The sequence below is a fragment of the Pelodiscus sinensis genome, chromosome 7, assembly GCF_049634645.1.
Source record: "Pelodiscus sinensis isolate JC-2024 chromosome 7, ASM4963464v1, whole genome shotgun sequence".
Lineage (NCBI taxonomy): Eukaryota > Metazoa > Chordata > Testudines > Trionychidae > Pelodiscus > Pelodiscus sinensis.
Genome location: NC_134717.1, coordinates 54,574,106 through 54,595,277, shown reverse-complemented (window position 1 = coordinate 54,595,277; position 21,172 = coordinate 54,574,106). Strand labels below are relative to the sequence as shown.

The window sequence follows — 21,172 nt, the reverse complement described above, 5'->3', positions numbered from 1 at the left end:
AACCTGTGGAACTCCTTGCCAGAGGAGGCTGTGAAGGCTAGGACTATACTAGAGTTTAAAGAGAAGCTAGATAATTTCATGGAGGTTAGGTCCATAAAAGGCTATTAGCCAGGGGATAAAATGGTGTCCTTGGCCTCTGTTTGTCAGAGGCTGGAGAGGGATGGCGGGAGACAAATCGCTTGATCATTGTCTTCGGTCCACCCTCTCTGGGGCACCTGGTGCTGGCCACTGCCGGTAGACAGGATACTGGGCTAGATGGACCTTTGGTCTGACCCAGTACGGCCGTTCTTATGTTCTTATTGTAGAATCTCCATCATTGGAGTGTTAAAAATCAATTTAGATCAACACCAGTTCAGGAACGCTGTAGATAATACTTAGCCCTGCCTCAGTGCAGGAGAATGGACTCAATGACCTATTGAGCTCCCTTCCAAGACAACATTTCTGTGATTCTAGACTATTGTTTCATCTCTGGAGCCAGTCTTGTTTCAGTCCTTAAAGTTTCAAATGAAAATTAATTTGCTAATAGAAACAGCATATACTTATTGTGTATCATAAAACCACCATAAAGTCTATCAGGGTTCTCTGGTAAAGAATCATTAAGCCTAGCATATCAGAAATGGTAACTGTAGTACATTGAGACACATATATTAGAGCCATAAGGTCTGATTCTCCACAGCTTTGCTCTTTGTGTAGTCACATGAATATGTACAAAATGGGTTTAAAGTGCTTCCTTTTTGATAATTGTATATTCATATGCACATGTACAACATGCAATGGTCTGGAATATTGGGCCCCTGACTTAAGTAAAAAGCCAAACGGAACATGTTTGCAGCCCCTGTACACACACACACACACACTCACACACACACACAAAAATTTGAGTTCATAGATACCATTTTAAAAGGCAGAAGTTGTTCCGCTCCTCAGAATTGGTCTTAAAATATAGAAAGGATCCATCTTACTTATTGGCTTCACCTGGAAGAGGAGCAGGCCCAGAGCATAAAATGATTAATTGTAGAACCTTACCTTTCCCAATTTAAAAAAAAAAATCGTAAATGTGTTGTGGATGAAAACAACCAGGTCTTAAGAGGTAGAATACTCTAAAATTCTACAAAAGCGGCGAGGTGTCCTGTGGCACCTTCTAGAATTGTATACATTTGGTAACATTTTGAGATTTTTTTTTCTTTTTTAATTCTGGTTTAACATATCCTAGTTATGTGATACCATCATTATGATAAACTAAAATGAGCCCTAGTTCTCACTAGCCTAATAAAAAACATTGTTCTTTGCCTAATTGAGTTTTCAGATAATGTTTCAAATCCCAGTTATTACTGCTCTTGTCAGCTTATTGGCGCCTCTCACTGAAAAATATTATGTTTCTCACAAGCAAGTCTGTATCCTTTCTCAGCTGTCGCTTTCTTCACTGTGTAGTATAGAAGTACAGCCTGAGAACAAGGGGACAGAAGCAGCTAAATATGAGTAAGACAAAAGTAGCCTAGAAAGGAGCCACTCCAGAGGATGAGAATAATAGTTCCGCAGAAGTGAAAAATGCCAGTAACAGGGTTACTCCTAGTAAAACTCAACACAGATTTGAAGATGGATGAACTTTTGCCATTAAGCAAAAAGCAACTTCATCCAAGCAGTGTAGTAGAGTTTGTAGAGTGAAATGATAGTTAATCACCAATTGGGGCTCTCTTCCGTTATTTGTAAAGAACTGTGCTACTTTTGCTCTGAAAGCAATCTGTTTTTGAAGTTATAGACAGAAATACTGTTTTTGATTCTGTGGCTTTCCAATTACGAGTTCTATAAGGTGATTCGTGTGCTTCTTAGACACTTCACACTTAGTAATCTAAATCTTGGAATTCTGAAATTTGAAACCTACACGCAGAGTTTCTACAGAAGTGGTTTCTTATTTCACCAGATTACTTCAACTCTATTGTAACAGTAATATTATAGGCTGATTGCTGGAAATTGAAAGTAAGTATTAGTAATATTTCAATATACCGGTTTCTTTATTAAAAGCAAATTAAGAGCTAGAATGGATTCAAATTTCCTGGATTTTATCATGTTTTAAATTGTAACAAACTTAGATTATTTAAAGGTATTTGTGCTCATCTGATGAAGTGGGTTTTACTCACGAAAGCTCATGATTCAATATATTTTAGTTAGAATCTAAGTTACTACATGATTACTTGTTGTTTTTAATGTTAGACTAATATGGCTATCCCTCTGAGACTTTAGTTACTTTTGATGATTTGAATACATTTTTTTGGTTTTTTTTAATGAGGAAAAACAGTCTGGAACATGGATGAACGGTAGTATGCAAATATTTAGCAATTGCTAACCAGTTTGTTTAGGAAATTTTTACTACTTGTTATAGCATGGAATGCTATTTAATGGAAGTGTTTTGTAACATTAAGCTATGGTATTTCTCATTGTGATGATATCTTTGAAATCTGTTAGATGCATTTTATTGTAAAACATTGGCAAATATGCAATGAGCTGGGACTGTAATGCAGTGGTCCCCAACCTTTTGGGGCTGCTGGGAGCCCGGGGCCGAGGCCGCCCCTGTGCTGCACGCCTAGGGGCCGGGGCCGCCCCTATGCCGTGCATCTGGGGGTGGGGACGCTCATACGTCACGCGCCCGGGGCTGGCACAGCCCATGTATCACGCCCCCAGGGGGTGGGGCCACCCGTGTGCCGTGCGCCATGGGGCCGGCACTGCCCATATGGCACGCACCCGGGGCTGGCACAGCCCTTGCGCCGTGCACCTGGGGGTGGGGCCACCCATATGCTGCATGCCCAGGGGCTGGCACTGCCCATGCACCACATGCCCGGGGGCAGGGCTGGTCCCGATCACTCGGCGGATGCACGGAAATGTCCCAGCAGGCGCCATGGCACCCGCGGTCACTGTGTTGGGGACCTCTGGTGTAATGGATAGATGAGAAAGTAGTAGAATGCAAAGTAGCAATGCAATGCTGCCTGGCAGTGTAGAGAAATGATTGTACTTGGTCTTCAAAACCACAGGATCTGTGCGTGTGCGTGTGTGCGCACACAGATACAGGATGTATTTGTATCTTAAATGTAAATCTTTTCAACATCAGTAATTGTTCCTTTAATTTTCACGGTAGCAGTTGTTGCCAGTGGGGGAACTAGTATTCTTTCTCAAATTCAGGCCTATGGAAACCTCATAATTAGAAGGTTTGAAGTTCTAAAATCAGACTGACTGTGCTGTTCCTCCCACAGGAAGAGCAGGCTGCTAAACTGAAAGCTGAGAAGATCAGGGTTGCTTTGGAAAAGATTAAAGAGGCACAAGTGAAAAAGGTAAACTGTAGTGATATTATTTTACATGATTCCTAGGGATTACATGTTGAATCAGAAAATATGGGTTTAATTCTGCTCATCACTGTGAATTACCCTTCAACTATTTTTAATGAAAAAGGACTTCTTTTTATGTTTAGTTTTTCTTTTGAGGGACTCTGCTATCTGATCTGCAGTTAGGTTATTCTAATTTTAAATAATTTTTCTATTCCTTTTATTATACACTGAGGGCTTAATCAAGAACTTAGACTATATGGTGTGGTGTTAAATTTTTCTTAAGTTGTAGTTTATTCTACATCCAGATAAGGATTTAAGACTTGCAATGTGCATCCACATCTGAAACCGAGATCCAGCCATATACGTTTGTGCCTTTGTCTGTTCAATAGCCTCACATTTTAAACTGTCTTTGTATCAAGCTCTCCAGCTTCGTTTGCAAGCTACAAATCCTCCTTTAATTCATAATAATAGGCAGAAAAGTAGCAAGTGGAAAAAACACGTATGGTATTTGATGCTATGTCCAACGTAGAAAAGACATTGCCTCCAAATTTAAGAACTTTGTCAAGTAATTTAGAATCAATATTGAAATATATTTAATATAAATACATATGTATATCTTACTATTAAGCATATGATGTCAATATTTTAAATAACTGAAAATTTTATTTAAATAATGGACGTTTAATAATTGCAAAACAAATACTGCAACACTGCGATAGAGCTTGAGAATTAAGAACAAATCAACCAATTTCTTGTAACTTTGCCAGCTGCGTTAGGTGTGAAAAAAATAAATAGAAGGTGGAAAACCGATACCAACAATCTTGTTTTATTAAACCTCTAACAGATTTGATTGAGGTATAATTTTTGTGGACGCTGTCTTCTGTTTAAAGTAATAGTGAAAGAGCAGGGAAGTTCTTAGGATTTGCAAATTTTTAAATTAAAGCATTCTGCCAACTGCATTGTCCATCGTAATTGCAAAGGCACTAGTGTTGGGGCCCATCTATTGCATTTATGTATAATTGTGGCTTTTTAATCATACTTAAAAACTGAATTTCTTGTATTATCTCATTCTATATGTTTTAAGTGTGTTGTGGTTTCTTTTGTTTGGTTGGTTTTTAATAAATATGATGCAAAATAATGTGGACATATATTGTACTCTGGGGATGAGTTTTCAAATATTTCATTTACCAGTAATACGTTTCACTTCATGGGTCATTTTCAGGTTTAAACTAGAGTAAATGATGGATTCCCCATAACTTGAAGTCTTTAAATCATGGTTTGAGAACATCAGTAGCTCAGCTAGAGGTTATGGGTCTATTTAGGATGTCCACATGTCCTGTTTTTAAAGAGATAGTCCTGTATTTAAGACCTCCTGCAGATGTCCTGACTTTTTCTTAAAAATTGGCAAATTGTCTCGTATTTTCTGCCTCCCCCCATCAGTATTGGCAGGTCCTGCTGCTGCCTTGATCTCTGCTTGCCAGATGCCCGCCCACTAGCATTAAGCTGGGGATCCAGTGACTGATGATGGGACTGGGTGTATAAGGCTGATGGGTGAAGCTGCAGTGTGCAGGGCTCGCTCAGTTCTCCTGAACATCTAGTTATTAAATATTGCTCTTCACATCTTTAAGGAAGAAGGAAAAGTTTGATATAAATGCTACCTGAGTTAAACTTTATTTTTTTCATTAGGTTCAGTAAGAAATGTGCATGGGAAATTAATCCCTTTTATTCCTCCTTCTGGTCACAGCTGGTAATCAGAGTTCACATGTCCGATGACAGCTCCAAAACTATGATGGTGGATGAGAGACAGACTGTAAGACAAGTATTGGACAATCTGATGGACAAATCCCACTGTGGCTACAGTTTAGACTGGTCACTGGTAGAAACCGTATCTGAATTACAAATGGGTAAGTAAAACATGTTGATGCTTTCTTGTTGTCTTATTTTAGTAATGTTGACATTTGTCCATAAGGGTTTCTTCATACTACTTTAAATATTATAGATCCATAAAATTGTTAGCATTCATCAACCTCTGTTGGAATACATTTTGATTTTTGTCTGTTAATATGTTTACAGTACTGCTGTTTGCTGTTCCTTTTCCTGAAGAGTTGCAGTATATTCTTTTTCAAACACACTATACTACTAACAGAAGAACTAAAGTAAAAGCTGTAATATCCTGGGAATAATAAATTGGTCAATGTATGTACTAATTGGTAGGCTACTACCTAATACTGTGGGAAGGGTATAAAAGCAGAAAAACACAATGCTACTAGCTGTCTGTATGGTGCCTTGCACTGATCCTAAAAGCTCTCCTATTACAAGGTGAAAACAGGAACAGGCCAGCTCTCACTTATATAGCCTTTGAGGATTTATTATTACAGCAACGTCTAGAGGCCTCCAACAGACATGGATGCGCCACTGTGTTCAGAACTGTACTGATACATATTTGAGTTCTGGCTCCTAGGGCTATGTATATACTTTGGCTGGGACTGTCTCTCTCAGCCTGGTTACACAGACATATGCTAGTAGCACTCGTCTTTGCACATAAAAAATGGCTGCGTGGCTGCTCTGGCACCACCGGCGGCTCAAGCTAGCCACTCAGACGTGGACATAGGATGGGCTTGAGCTCAGCTAGCCTAAGCCTCCCAGTGCTGTGGGTGTGAGTATGCATGCAGTCCATATGCCTGAGACCAGAAGACTTTTGCTGTCGGTGCTCCTTGGGCACACCTATACTCCTTTCCTTGTGCTCTAAGCCAAGGCCATTGTACTGCCTCGCCATCAGCTTGCGGCCCAGATTGTTTAAGATTCCAGGCTATATCTGTCCCCAGTCTTTCCTGGCCAGAGATGAGCCTCAGAGAGCTTGCACTGCCTCACAGACGCACGTATCTTTGCTGAGTGCTATCTGCCTTTCTTCACCCATTCATAGCTAGCAAGTGCAAGTTTAGACTTACAGAAACATCTCATGAAGCGTGCTATGATGCCCCAGTCCGATCCAGGTCACACATACCTTTCCCCTCTGTATCCCAGGCAGAATTGCTGAGGAGTATGTCAACTAGAGCACTGCCACTTATGAAACAGGAACGAGCAAAAGCAGAACCAAAGAATTCTCTTCCCAGGCTCACTATGAGAATAAGAATCTCCTTTATATCCATGAAGAAAATCTCCTTTATATCCATATCTAAGAGGAGGACACATCCCATATTAGGTGACTCTTTGCACATGTTTTTGGGAGGCTTGAGATCACATAAGAAGCATGATAGCAATCCACAAGCTCCAAACAATAGCAATGCCTCAATAGCAGTATTGTCAACAGGCACAGCACTGTGTGTACTGAGCTAGGAGAGATGTGAGCCAAGACTGGGACGACCATAAATAGGGACAAAGGACAAGCACCAATAACTGTCAGTACTAATGCACTCACATCTGTTTCCAAGGGCCTTTCTACCCTGGCTCTGAAGGTGCATGAGAAGAGTTTTCATCACCCAATTACTAAGACTAAATACCCTACTCTGGAGGATATCGTCATCCTTTCAGATCCAGAACCTTCATTGGAACCAGCCCTTTCAAGGGACCCTCAGACACTGTTGATCCACCAACGCTGTGAAAGGAGTCACTCCTCATTTCCTTCTATCTGTCAGGGCATTTCTTCATTGATGTTACTGATGGCACTGCCATTAGAACTGTCGCCTGCATGTTCCTCTTCAGGGTTCTTATTCCTCATGCCATTCCTGCATATTTAGGTGGTGTCAGACAACATGACAACAGTGTCTGTCGGTAAGCAAGGGGGAGCAAAATCTTACTCCCTTCGCATGGAGGCAAAATTGTAAAACTGGTATATTCATCACCATATTGCCTTATCAGGAGTACATCTCCCAGTGGTACACGGTAAACTACTGGAGAGCTTCAACATTCCCTTCTCAATCAGCTGTGAATGGGAGCTATAAGATTCCATGGTGAAGAGCCTATTAAGACAATAGGGATGCCTGTCTTTGGGCTTGTTTGTATTCCAGCAAATGCAATATATACCACTCCAAAAGGATACTCAGCTAGGACTCCTGGGAAGATGCTCTTCTAATCCTGGGGGCAGGACACTTTAAGGTGCATATTCTCCCCCACCCCATTCTACTCATCTTAGTTTTTCCAGAAGGTTCCGCAGGATGGAGACGCGATCATCCTCGTTATTCTTAGGTGGCCCAGACAGTTTTGGTTTCATAGTCTTCTCCAGCTGGCCCCCATCAGTATAGAGTCTTTCACAGACCTTTTGACACAGGACATGAGCAAGATCAAGCATCCTGGTCTGGATTCCCTCTATCTCATGGCTTTGTATTTGGATGGATATTGAATCCAGAGCAGACATGTTAAATATTTGAAGAAGCCATTCTTAATAATTGCAGAAGGGATTCCAACAGAACATAGCTCAATAGAAGAGATTTTCTATTTGGGATCAACATCACCAGATGTCCCCAGAAACATCAAAATTTGCACTGTTTTGGATTGTGTGCTCACCATAAAAACCTCAGGTCTTCCCTTTTGTTCCCAGCTCCTACATTTGACAAAGCACCCTCCAGTTGACAACCATTTCATTTTTACCTATCTAGTGACTGTTTTTTATTGTATAGCCTCTCTAATCTCCCTGAACATTTCACAGTCACTATCACCATCCTGGTCAGGGAATCAGTAGTATATCCCTACTGCTAGTCTTATTATTCATACATGGAATTGCTATGGTACAGTTTGGTTCATTTGACTCTCTTTAATATTAAACCAGCATGCCACTGTACACAAAGTTGTCAATGACTTCAAATTTCTACTAATTTACCTAGAAATCTTTATGTAAAAGAGGGAGGAGCTCTTGTCACAGAATTCCTACTTAAGTGTGTAGTAAAGGAAAGAAGGGTTCTGCGGCATCTTTTTCACCGAACCTGAAGTAACAGCAGGGTGAACTATTTTCCATAAATTGTTTTGCCTCATTAACTGTTCATGAAGGGAACATGCAATGAAGTTTAAGATGCTCCTTTAACTAATAGACAGCAGAAGAGCAACTATTCTGCAAAGTTCTTGGGCTTCATTATACCATTTCACTTTCATCAAATGAGGTAGAGATTGCTAAATTTTCCTGTGAACTTACATTAGCTGTGCACTTATGTACGTACGTGTGTGTGTGTGTGTGTGTGTGTGTGCAGATGTTATGTGTGTATATAGTCGACTTTCAATTAAAAAATTGAGTGTTCTTTCATTTAATTTTTACACAGTTCTTGTTTTAAAAGAAAAAATCCATTGATTCATGTATGAACTATAAATTTCAAATGAGATAAATAGCTGAAAATAGAATAGGCAGGGCTGCACTGTAGTGTTGTTTTTCTGTTGCAAGTATACAAACATCTAACCAACGAATATATTGTTTCAAAATTTTTAGTGTAGTGATTATTGTTGGTACCAGGGATTAAGTTGACTTTTTGTGGTGAACTACCCTGTTTCTTCAAGTGTATTCAGTGAATAAAGTGGTGGTATGTAGCAACTGGATTGGACAGTGACGACATAGTGCTTCTGACAGTGACCACATAGTGCTTCTGACAGTGAATCCATAAGTTGTAACTTGAAAGACTCTGAAAGGCTCTTACAGATATCTCTTGTACAGTAGTGCCCTGTATTGTTCCCCTACCACATTCTACTATAAAGATATCTAATGAATGACAGGCTGCAGAGTATCCTTAATTACTGAAGATGTTGAGATGTTACCTGTCACCTCATCCTTCATTATAGGGGTAGCTTGTAGCCCTGGATTATCAATATTTGATCAGTGCTATCTGCCCTATGGTAATAATACAGTATGATTGATGTGTGAAATAAAATGTAAATCATGGCCTACTCTCATTTGATAATGAAAGGTCAGGTAAGCACAATTGATTCTGAAAGTTGTCTTTTGCTTAAGTGCAAATGTTTTCCATTGTAAGGAAAAGATACAGTAAAACTCTGATGGTCCGGCATCTGATGGTCCGGCACTCCTGATGGTCCGGCACCATCAGGAACCCGGAAATTGGACCATTGGAGCTGCTCTGCCCCCAGCTTCCCCGATTCAGCTGCTGCTAAAACTGACCAGCGGCTGAATTGGGGAAGCCGGGGGCAGAGCAGCTGGAGTGCCGCCGGGTAGGTCCCGTAGTGCTGCCCCTCGGGGCTGCGGGACCAACCCGGCAGCACCCCGGCTGTCCCCGATTCAGCTGCTGCTGATACTGATCAGTGGCTGACTCCAGGAAGCCCGAGACAGAGTTGCTTTGCCTCGGGCTTCCTGGAGTCAGCCGCTGGTCAGTTTCAGCAGCAGCTGACTTGGGGACTCCTGGGGCAGAGCAGCTGGGGTGCTGCCGGGTTGGTCTCGCAGTGCCAAGGGTTGGCGCTACCGGACCAACCCGGCAGCATTCCAGCTGCTCTGCTACAGGCATCCCCGATTCAGCCACTGCTGAAACTGACCAGCAGCAGCTGAATCAGGGACGCCTGGGACAGAGCCGGACTATCGGAAGGGGGGGCTATGAGGGGTCTGGGGTGGCATCAACCCCCCCCCCCCCTTCTGATAGTCCGGCAAATCTGATAATCTGGCACCCCCTGGGTCCTAAAGGTGCTGGATTATCGGAAGTTTACTGTACATATCCTTGAGAGTAGAATTCTCCCCTTACACATTTTAAAGGAAAAAGGTAGTTCAAAAATGTTCCAAAGATCTATACCTTTTGAAAAGTCTCAGGGGGTAGCCATGTTAGTCTGTAACTGAAAATGAGGAGTAGTCCTGTGGCATCTTAGAGACTAACAAAAATATATAGTATCATGAGCGTTTTATGGGTAAGACCCACTTCATCTGATGGGTTGGACCTTTTGTGTTACCTTTGGAATTGCTCATTTGTCCAGGTGGCACTCCTGAGGTATAACTGTATTTTTTCAATATAGTTTTCTCATTTTACACTTCATTTCCCTTCAGCATACTCAGACTGCTCTGCAGTGGCCAAAAAGATGGAATTAGGTCTTTGTTGAAGCAGATGATGATAATTTTATGTTAGTTGTTCTGAAAGTGCATGGAAAATGAGCTGATCAGTCCTTGTACTTCTTTCATCTGCATGAGACCAAGATAATGTCCTATCTCCTGCATCCACTAAATATGGGAATTCCAAATTTGAGAAATGTTTGGTTTTTGCCATAGTAATAATGTATTAATAATATATGTGTTGGATGATGAGGAAATGTGATATGTATGTACGGCTACAATTAAGGCTCACAGCTGTAAACCAGCCATTGAATGATAAGTGGTGCCACTCTGGACAAATTACATGTTTGTTGTGACAAGTACAAAAAAGGGTATATTTACAGTTTGCACGATGTATTACTTTACTACTGTAAATCTTAGAATACATTTAAAATGAATAAACTTTCAAATTTACCAGGTTTAACAAACCTGTTTCATTTGTTCAGTTTTTAGAACCTTTTCTTCCATTTTAACAAACCCTTAACTATATTGGTGTGTTTCTTCATATATATTCCATGTATAGGCTCCTGCTTTGAGATCATGTTACATAATGTGAGAAAAATGTTTTTTCTTATCTTCTCTTTCTTGTTCATGCAGAGAGAATCTTCGAGGACCATGAAAATTTAGTTGAAAATCTTCTAAACTGGACAAGAGACAGTCAAAATAAACTTGTGTTTGTGGAACGTATAGAAAAATATGCACTTTTCAAAAATCCTCAAGTAAGTCTGTAGCTGTTTGATTTTTCACTTAATTTTAAGCTTATAATGTCTCATAGTAGCAACTTTGTCAACACTGTAATATTATTATTTGTATCTGTTCAAACACAGATAGAGTAGCTTTGCATTTTAACAGTGCTTCCGGAATACAATCTATTGTTAGTGCAAGACCAGCCCCTAAATTAAAATCTTGGTGATCTAAGCAATTCATTTTTTGAGTGTGTGAATAATATAGTGTAATTAATAGCAGCCCATGTAATCAGTGTACATGCAGTATTCACTAATACAGCCGCTTCCCGAGTTGCGAACAGTCCAGTTACGACTGTTCGCACTTACGACCAAAGCTCCCATGGAGCGGTTGTAAAGGCGGCCCCCAAGTTGTGAACACGACCCGCGCTTACAAACAGCGCAGTCGCGTGTAACTCAATGGGGTCTGAGTTAAGAACAGCTCAAGTTACGGCCAAGTGTTTGGTCTGTAACTCGGAGAGAGGCTGTACTTAGCACTGTTCATATCTAAAACATTTGGAGGAAAGAGTTTGAGCTTGTGTTGTGATTCTTACCACTTTTGGGAAACTGGCAGTGCTCTCCACATCATCTCATAGTGGGTAGGGTGATGGGAAGTGGATGGGCTCTGTGAGAAGGTGGAGAGAAGAGAACAGCACATGCTTGAGGAAGGCAGGATCTGTCTTCCTTCAGTTGGTTCCTAATCCTACTAAGAAACAACAAAAAGGTCACTTTTCTTTTTCAGTAAGTGACTACAGGGGGATGGCAGTTAGTTTGTTGATTATAAGCATAAATGCAAAAAATGTGATGTAATACTACAGGCCCATTGCACTGAGGTGATTGAGAGATGGAAATAAAAACATGAATCAAAACACAGGATCACTTGAAAAATAAAGAATTAGCAAAAGCACCGTGATACCTTACTTACTTAATCTGTAGTTTGTGCATTGGGGGCATGAACCGTGTTCTTAAGTCTGTGAGGTGCCTAATACACTAGACTCTTGGGCCTAAATTTCCAAAAGTGACTATTGATATTGAAAAAACTTAAAACTCAACTAATAGTCCTGCAGCACCTTAGAGACTAACATCATGTAGATGGGATCATGCGCTTTAATAGGCACAACCTAGTTCTTCAAATGAACGGAGTTAAGGGGTCCAGGTTACAAATAAATAGCAGAGGAAGAGAGGGGAGAGGGAAGGGAAGAGAAGGGAAAAATAGGAAAGAATTGTCAGAGTGTCCGTGCTAAAGGAAGCTGATAGAGCGGGTTCTACGTACTCTTCAGTACCTGCCATTTGGCTTTGTATGGCATTAGGATGTGGGATGTAGCGGGTCATCCAGTGAAGGTCTTTGTTTAAACCTCTGTTGCAGGTATCAAACTTGTCAATGAAATTAAGATCTGCAGCTTCCCTCTCAAGATGCTTTTTGAAAATGGCTTGTAATAACTAAGGATGTTAAATTTAGTTTAATCAACTAATTGATTAGTTGATGGATTTCAAAGTGGCAGTGCCACTTGGAGCCTAGGATCAGTGGGGGAGTCCCTAGCTGACCCCGGGCTTCAGCGCTTTCACCTTTGAAGTGCAGCTACAGCCGTAGGACTGTTGCTACTGTAAGGGGACTGTTTGCCCCTTACTAAAACTCTGTGGGAGTTTTTGGTTCGCCAGCTCCCAGTACCAAAAGGGGAAGGGTCCATGACAAATCAGGGCCCTGAGACTGACAGACCCCAGGGACAATGGAAAGCAGCCAACACTCCAGCTTGGCCTGATTAATAGGTTGGACAGGCCAGTGAGGAAAGCAAGAGGCCAGGCCCCGTCCTCCCTGTGAGCTGGGATTGTGCTGGGTCTCTCTGAGCAAGAAGAGAGCTGAGAGACCGCTAAGAGGAGCAAGCTGTGAGGAGAAGCAGTCCTGCAGCAACAGAGCCAGGCACAGACAGCCCAAGGTGTGCAAGCTGTGCTGAGGGGCAGCTCTGCAGCAGCGGAGCCAGGCACGCACAGCCCAAGGAATGCAAGCTGTGCTGAGGGGTGGTTTTGCAGCAACAGAGCCAGGCACACATAGCCCAAGGAGTGCAAGCTGTGCTGAAGGGCAGTCCTGCAGCAACAGAGCCAGGCACACGCAGCCCAAGGAGCACAGACCCTGTGTTGACCAGCAGACTGGCAGTGCTCAGAGAGCCAAAAGGGACAGAGAAGCAATGCAAGGAGCTGGAGACTGGCAAAGCAGTACAGCCTGCAGCTGGGTGTGGTGAGCAGCTGGGACCAGCAAAGTGTGGAGAGAGGCTCTGGGCAGGGAGATATCACCAGCCAAGAGGCCCAGCAGGCCAGACTGGGAGAAGGGTCTGGACACTTAGAGCTTGAGGCTGTGTGGTCACTGCCAGAGCAAGCGTGTCCAGCCTGCAGCCCCCTGCAGCACATCCAGGGCCTCTAAGGGGCCTATAAGGAAGAGACTGTAGACTGTCCTTACACTCTGCAGACTGCTGTTTTGATGTCCCTGTGCTGCAGAGCAGGACTGTGTGTTCTCATTTAACCGTTCTCATTTTTTCTTACTGTTTTCTCTTTAATCAGTTGATGTTTAATAAATTGTATTTGCTTAGAACCTTATGAAATGATCACTGGGCCAAGAAAGCATGCAGTGTAAAGAGAGCACCTCGGAGTGGGGACACCCTAAGTCCTGCCTCTACTGACTACAAGGTCAGGGATTAAGCCCCAGGAAACCTGGACTCAGCCTTGTTGGGGTTTCGAGGACTCTGCTACTCAGGAGAGTGGAAGGGGGAGCCCTCAGAATCAGGGAAGCCGTGGGGTAAAGGAAGTGGGAGCGGGGACTCAGTTCCTTTCGCTGGTCCATTTCACCGGGGTGGTATAGAAGCCAGGAAAGTTCCCCACAATAACAGGACCATTCCCCCGCTTACACTACACTTCAAAGGCAGAGACATCCTATGCAAAAATGCATTGACTATTCGATTAGTCAGTTATCCAGTACTTAACATCCTTAATATAGATAAGTCAATACTTAGCAGCATGAGCAAGTGAAAAAAATAACTTGGTTTGATTTCAGAGCTTGAGTAATAGTTTCATCCTTCCATTTTCTTTTGTTGTAGAACTATCTGCTGGGAAATAAAGAAACCTCTGAGATGGCAGACAGAAATAAAGAAGTGCTGCTGGAGGTAAGACTACCAAAACAATAAGAGAAGGGTGATTTGTGAGCTACAATATTCAATAAACTCTTAAACTATTGCTAAGATTTAAAGTGATATAGAGAGGGAGGTTCCACAAAGTGTTGAGCCGGATGAGTTAGACTTGAGCATGTACCCTAGGGAGATTTTTTTCCTGTTCTTGAGTTGGGAGCTTTTGGAATAAAGATATCTCCTGAATTTTTATGTTTTTATTTGTGGGTTTGGTGGTGGGTATGTGTGGGGTTGTTTTTTTTTTTTTTTTTTTTTTTTTGGTAATAGACAAATTGAGAGAAATTTCCCATCCATTATGGGATCAAAACCGTGTACAACTGTGTTTAAATAGTTGTCACTTACATAAATCTAGCTTACTTTTTGACTAGTGAGAGGAGGGACATATTTCAGACAATGATGCTAAGCAAACGGCTATTAACTACCCCAGCAAAGTTTATAGCATATTTCATAGCATAGTTCTCAGACGACAACATGCTGTATCCAGTGCAGTGCTACTAAGCTAATTTAGAAGCATTTGGCAATGTCCTGGTCTAACAGATTGAAAAAACCCACAAAAATCATAAAGCAAAGGAGACAGGTAACTGTTGAAAAGGAAGCTATTGAAAATCAAAAGAATTTAAGCAACTTGGATATAACAATAAACAATCAAAAAGTATAGGAATAAAAATAAAAATCATATATCCTAATAAGCTTAACATTCTAGAGAGTTTTATGCAAATTGAAAGTAGAGATGGTCTAATACTAAAAATGTTATGGAACATAGGTGGGCCTACTAACTAACACTGAGCTTTTAACTCAACAGCTGAGCTGTGCGCCCAGATCTTTCAGGCTTGGTTAAAACCTTTGGAGCACTTTTGGAACCATTATTGATATACATTGGTTAAAAAACCTGTCAACAAATAGCACCCTTAATGACATTTTGTACCAGAGGGGAGAACTATTAAATCAGAGACCAAGTTCAAATGGGCACATACTGATAATTATCCTTTTGCCTTTCATTTTCGAACTGAGTGGAGAAAACACTAATCACGCTGCATATATTCTCTAGCTCGGGTGGGTGTGTGGGAGGGGGTGGAATCTCGGGCCCAACGGCCAGATGCAGCCCTTGGCTTGCCTGGATCCAGCCCCTGAGGCTCAGGGCTCCTCCCAGCATTGAGGAGTCCATTCTGGCTCTCCAGCCCCTCTGCCGCCCCACCATGGGACTGGAGCACACAAAATCTATTAGCCTGGGCCTCCTTAGTCTCTGGTATGTGAGGAGAATGTAGGAAGAGTCGTCTTTTCAGTGAGTCATTGAGGGTGGTTTGGGTTTTTGGGATATGGGTTGTTTTTTGCCTCTCACATGTATGCCGCCTCTGACTGATTTTTCTGTTGGTCAACAGCTCCTGACCCAAAAAAGGTTTCCCTACCGCTGCTCTAGATAAAGGTTTCAGCCAACAGGGTTCTAAGCCCAATCTATTTCATCATTTTAAACAATTAATATGCTTTTGTGTACTTTTCCCCCCTGTAGGAATGTTTTTGTGGAAGTTCTGTAACAGTCCCAGAAATTGAGGGAGTCCTGTGGCTGAAAGATGATGGCAAGAAGTCTTGGAAGAAGCGTTATTTTCTTTTGCGAGCTTCTGGTATCTACTATGTCCCTAAAGGAAAAGCAAAGGTATTGTCCTTTGTTTACTCTATAAAATAGCTATCTTAAGAGTGATTGTTTAATTTCAACTTGCCCTTTGAAAGCTCTCTGTCTCCTAAATGAAAAACTCAAGTAAAATGGACATTCTCTTGATAATTTAAATACATGTGTATAGAAGGACTCGAATATTCAGAGTTTTAGCTGCACTATGTTCTTGCTTATATTATGATTACAATTAATTAAAAATCCAGCATTAAAATATAAGTGAATAATTATTTATTCAAGAGGGATATAAAACAGTCTGACCCCAAATTCAAAATCCAGGTCACAAACACCTTCTCTTTAGAAGAACTCAGCATACATGTTCATTCAGAGTAGAATAGATCTCCTAAAAGGTATGTGTGAGTATGGACCAGACCAATTCAATTTCTTTTCTCCTGCCTACTCCAATTGTTCTCAGTTGAAGGACTAAGTGGCGCTACCAGTATTAGTGTATCCCTGACTAATCTGTGCCAAGGAAATATTTGAGGAAACATGGTTTATTTAAATGATTTTATTTTTCAAAAATGAAAGCTAAAAGAACAGTGTGTGGGGATGCAGGAATTAAGGCAGGGGGTGCAGAAGGTGTGTAGAGGGCTGAGGACAAGAGGGCAGAGGATGGGGGGCTTGGGTCTGAGGGCTCAGGGCTGGAAGGGGGGGAGGGGCTCACCAGCCAGGGCAGTGCTGCTGTGGCAATGGCAGCTCCCTGGAGTGCCCGGGGCTGTGCTGGATGGCCCTGGCCAGTGGTTCCTTAGAAGAGGGAAGGGGCTGTGCTGCTCTGGCCAACCCTGGTGATGTTCCCAGGAAGGCTGCAGTGGCTAGGCCACTGGCCAGTAGAGCTTATAAATTCCTGCTGTCCTTCTCCTCCCCACTTCCCCCCCCCCCTGCTCAGGCAATGGGGCAGGGCTTGAGGTCGGGGGGCACTTAGCTATGGCCAACAGCTAAATGGGGAGGTCTGACTGCTCTTTTCCTTGTGCAACCACCCGCCTGTGGTCACTCTGCAGTAGAACTGTCTCCTACGCTTGCAGCCCCCAGTGGTCATTGAGAAACACACCTGTCCCTCTCAGTCCACTCCTTCTCTGTGTTGTGGAAAACAGTCACATTTCAGGCACATCCCATTTACCTGATCTTGCTTTAAATTAGGATAAGAGGAAACTGCACACCAAATGTGGTGGTTCTAGCTTCTTACTGTTTAGGAGGAGTCCTTGAACAAATGGACTCACAGATGGATGAACTCATAGACAGACGGACGCACAACGCTCTAAAATAAATATATTTATTTTTTCCACTTGGCATATTGTTTGTTAATCTTACTGATTATTCATTTGCCATTTTAACTAATAATACTGTGTTTTGTGAGTGGAATAAGAAACCTCTTAAACATTCAGTACGTTCTGGCGGGTTGTCTCAGATAACTAGTATTTTCCTCTTATCTGTTAATACTTCACTTCTTATTCCTCTTATTGGTTAAAATTCAGATACTGGTATTTTGCCCTTAGAAAATTAGCTCGCTCTCATTGAATTTTGATGGCACCAATTTCTTGGGTTAGTTCAGTTTTGTTTTTTACTTTAGCTTCTTGGAACTGGTTCATCCATTTGCATTCATGTGCTTTGTTCTTGGTAATTCCAGTTTAAAGGGTTGTTTACGTACACAAAATTCAATGATTGGACTAAAGATGTAATACTCATTTTAGTTAAACCAAGTGCAACTTTACATATGGGCACATGCTTCCATCGGTTTAGCTTGCCAAGCTGGGAGTGTCCTAACACACTTTGTCCCCCATTTGACAAAATTGGAGAAGTGTTTTATTGTTAGTAATACTGGTACATCTTTGTACATAGACCAGGCCTTGGAGTGAAGAGTTGGCAGTATTTAAATCAAGGTTTTTCATTGTGGTTTTCATGTCCCTTATTAATATTTATTCATAATATTAAATATATAAATATATGTTTTTATGTTTAATAGGTCTCGCGGGATCTCGTGTGCTTTCTTCAGCTAGATCATGTCAATGTTTACTATGGACAGGATTATCGGAACAAGTACAAAGCCCCTACAGATTACTGTTTAGTGCTGAAGGTAATTTATAAATGTTTGAAGTGTTTTCCCAAACAGCGCAAGCTGGAATTGAGTGCTTGCAGTGCCAGCCCTTCTCAGTTAATCGTGTAGTCCACTAAATTTTTATGGACTACATGATTAACGAATTAGATGCTTTTTCTGGAGCATTTTGTCCCAAGAATACATATACAGGCAGTCCCCGACTTACGCGGATCCGACTTACGTCGGATCCGCACTTACGAACGGGGCTTTCTTGCCCCGGAAGTCGGGGCGAGAAAGCCCCGTTCGTAAGCTGCTCCGGTGCCCCTGGTCTGCTGGAGACCGTCTCCAGCAGACCAGGGGCACCGGGCAAGTTCCCGCGCTTCTGAGGCTTTGCCAGAGCAAAGCCTCAGAGGCGCGGGGAACCGCCGCTGCTGCCGCTTCAATCTGGGTGCCTGTGGTCTGCTGGGGACCGTCCCCCCCCGCGGCTGCAGCTTCAGTCCGGGAGCCTGTGGTCTGCTAGGGACGGTCCCCAGCAGACCACAGGCACCCAGATTGAAGCGGCAGCAGCGGCGGTTCCCCGCGCCTCTGAGGCTTTGCTCTGGCAAAGCCTCAGAGGCGCGGGACCCCCCCGCGGCTGCGGCTTCAGTCCGGGAGCCTGTGGTCTGCTGGGGACCGTCCCCAGCAGACCACAGGCTCCCGGACTGAAGCCGCAGCCGCGGCGGGGTCCCTCGCCTCTGAGGCTTTGCCAGAGCAAAGCCTCAGAGGCTCTGCTCCCCGTGTCCCTGGTCTGCTGGGGAGGGGGAGGGCAGCTAGTGTGCTCCCCCTCCCCAGCAGACCAGGCTTTTGTTTTGGACTCTGGGGCAGAGAAGCTGGGGCGCTGCCGATTGGTCCTGCAGCGCCGGCTCTGGGCACTACTGGACCAACCCGGCAGCACCCCAGCTGCTCTGCCCCAGGTCCTGATTCAGCCGCTGCTGGTCAGTTTCAGCAGCGGCTGAATCAGGACGCCTGGGGCAGAGCAGATGGGGTGCTGCTAGGTTGGTCCAATAGCACCCAGGAGCGGCGCTACTGGAGCAACCCAGCAGCACCCCAGCTGCTCTGCTCCAGGTGTCCCCAAGTCAGCTTCTGCTGAAACTGACCAGCGCTGACTACAGGAAGCCCCAGGCAGAGTTGCTCTGCCCCGGGCTTCCTGGAATCAGCTGCTGATCAGTTTCAGCCGCAGCTGACTTGGGGACGCCTGGGGTTCTTAAGTTGATTCTGTATGTAAGTCAGAACTGGCGGTCAGTTTCAGCAGTGTCTGAATCTGGACGCCAGTTCCGACTTACATACAGATTCAACTTAAGAACAAACCTACAGTCCCTATCTTGTACGTAACCCGGGGACTGCCTGTAGTACATATGTTATTTGAATCTGAAATGTCACAGATCAAATTTGAAATAGGATATTTTTCTAAAAAAACAGTAGAGTTGTTTCTTTTCAATGCAGGGGGGTGTAGCAAGTAATTTGACTAGTTAATATTTCTGCTTCAAATATAATTTTCATCTAACAGGCTTTCATATTTAAAATATTAATAAAAGTAATGATGTCGGCAGCAGGTAGACCCTGTTCATCAACTCTCAGTATAGTTCAGGGATGGGCTTAGGGCCCTCCGCGGGCCGGATCCAGCCCGCCAAGCCAGTGGATCCGGCCCGCGGCTTCCCTGCCATTCACCCACCCCAAGCCAATCAGGCCAATTTTAAAACTGCTGGCATGTGTCTCTAGCCGCTGCATGCTCTTGCAGGGGCAAGGAGACTTCACGCACTCCCCTGCCCCCAGACCCTGATTGGCTTGGGGGCAGGGGGTGCATGTGAGGTCTCCTCCCGCTAGGTGCATAGAGGGAACTGCTAGCTATTTTAAAACAGCTGGTGTTTCTCTCTAGGGGCTGGGAGAGGGAAGGGGAAGACTTCTTGCACTCCCCCACCCCAGGCCATTTTAAATTTCTGAAGTGGCCCCCTTTTAAAAATTATTTCCCACCCTATTAATAGTTAGAGGTAGAAAAAAGAAGTTTGGGTTTATAGAGGAAGGTGGGATTATTAGTTTTCTTCCTCCCTTCTCCTTCAGTGATGCAGGTGTTGGTAGAGGTCAGATGACAAAGACTAACCCTTTTTCTTCGACCACATAAGAGAGAGGCATCTTCTCTTCCCGCAGCTTCTAGAAAGAGGGAATTTTCTGACCAGTTGAATTCAGTGCATGACCACTTTCAAAGATTGCAAGGGGCAGAAGAGCTCCTACAGCAAAATACTGTAAGAAGCCCTTTTTATGACATTGCAAACCTGCAGTAGGTGCTAGTTAGATAGTCCCCATGGTGCCACTTTGGATGCAAAGTAATCTTTCTTTTTTCTGGAACACCGCAACCTACTAATCCCTAATATATCCTGTCTTTAATGACACATCAGTTATTTCACAGTTTCAACAGGTAAGAAGTCCTGATTAGAACCTTGACAAATGAATGTTTTTCTAGCATTTCCTGCTTTAATTTTCCACTGGATTTGAAAGTAATGATGTCAGGATTGACTAACAGTATGTTGAACAAGCCCCTTCTTCAAGAATAACACATTTTAATTCTTTTTCTTCTTAATAATCTCTTGAATAAAATATTAATAGATTAAATATTCTTTTGTTAGCACCCTCAAATCCAGAAGAAGTCTCAATATATTAAATATCTCTGCTGTGATGATGTGAGAACTTTACACCAGTGGATAAATGGCATCCGTATTGCTAAGGTAACTACTTTGGAAGAGGAATACAAGGATTCATCCTTGCAATATAGTGTTGTTTAATAGTGTGTTACCTGTATATTATTTGACTGAGGCAAATGATGTCAGTGAGGAGGAACGAGAAGACATAAAATTAACTAATCCAGACGTTAATCAGCTATGGGTCAAATGTTACTTGTTTGAAACAGTTATTGAAACTGTGCCTATTATCTTTTTATAAATGTCACTATATTTAGCAACACAAAAGTCTTACGGTAGTTTTTGTACATATTACTTTTTAAAGTTTATCAACAGTATATACACTTCTTAATCAATTTGCTGCTTAAGGTGCTTATACAAATCACTCCTTTCTTGCTGTTTGATCCCACAGTGAACTCCCATTCACTGAGACATCACTGTGAGTTTTTAGCCATGCTGGCTCATTTTGGGCTAACTCCTAAATGGATTTGAGAAAGGTGGCTATATCGAAAGCAGAGATGTAGCAGTTGAAGTAATGATTACTTAAA

The 21,172-nt window shown here is 42.8% G+C and overlaps 1 protein-coding gene across 6 annotated transcripts in view; it reads left to right on the top strand.

Annotated features, from left to right (window-relative positions):
- RAPH1 (Ras association (RalGDS/AF-6) and pleckstrin homology domains 1) overlaps nucleotides 1–21,172 on the top strand; it is a 174,198-nt gene that overhangs the window by 138,868 nt on the left and 14,158 nt on the right. For all 6 annotated transcript variants that reach the window (XM_075933801.1, XM_075933804.1, XM_075933802.1 and 3 more), the window contains 7 exons: nucleotides 3,246–3,323; nucleotides 5,062–5,221; nucleotides 10,918–11,039; nucleotides 14,129–14,194; nucleotides 15,723–15,866; nucleotides 17,842–17,952; nucleotides 20,574–20,672. In XM_075933801.1, coding sequence (XP_075789916.1) covers nucleotides 3,246–3,323; nucleotides 5,062–5,221; nucleotides 10,918–11,039; nucleotides 14,129–14,194; nucleotides 15,723–15,866; nucleotides 17,842–17,952; nucleotides 20,574–20,672 — 780 coding nt within the window. The remainder of the gene's footprint in view (nucleotides 1–3,245; nucleotides 3,324–5,061; nucleotides 5,222–10,917; nucleotides 11,040–14,128; nucleotides 14,195–15,722; nucleotides 15,867–17,841; nucleotides 17,953–20,573; nucleotides 20,673–21,172) is intronic.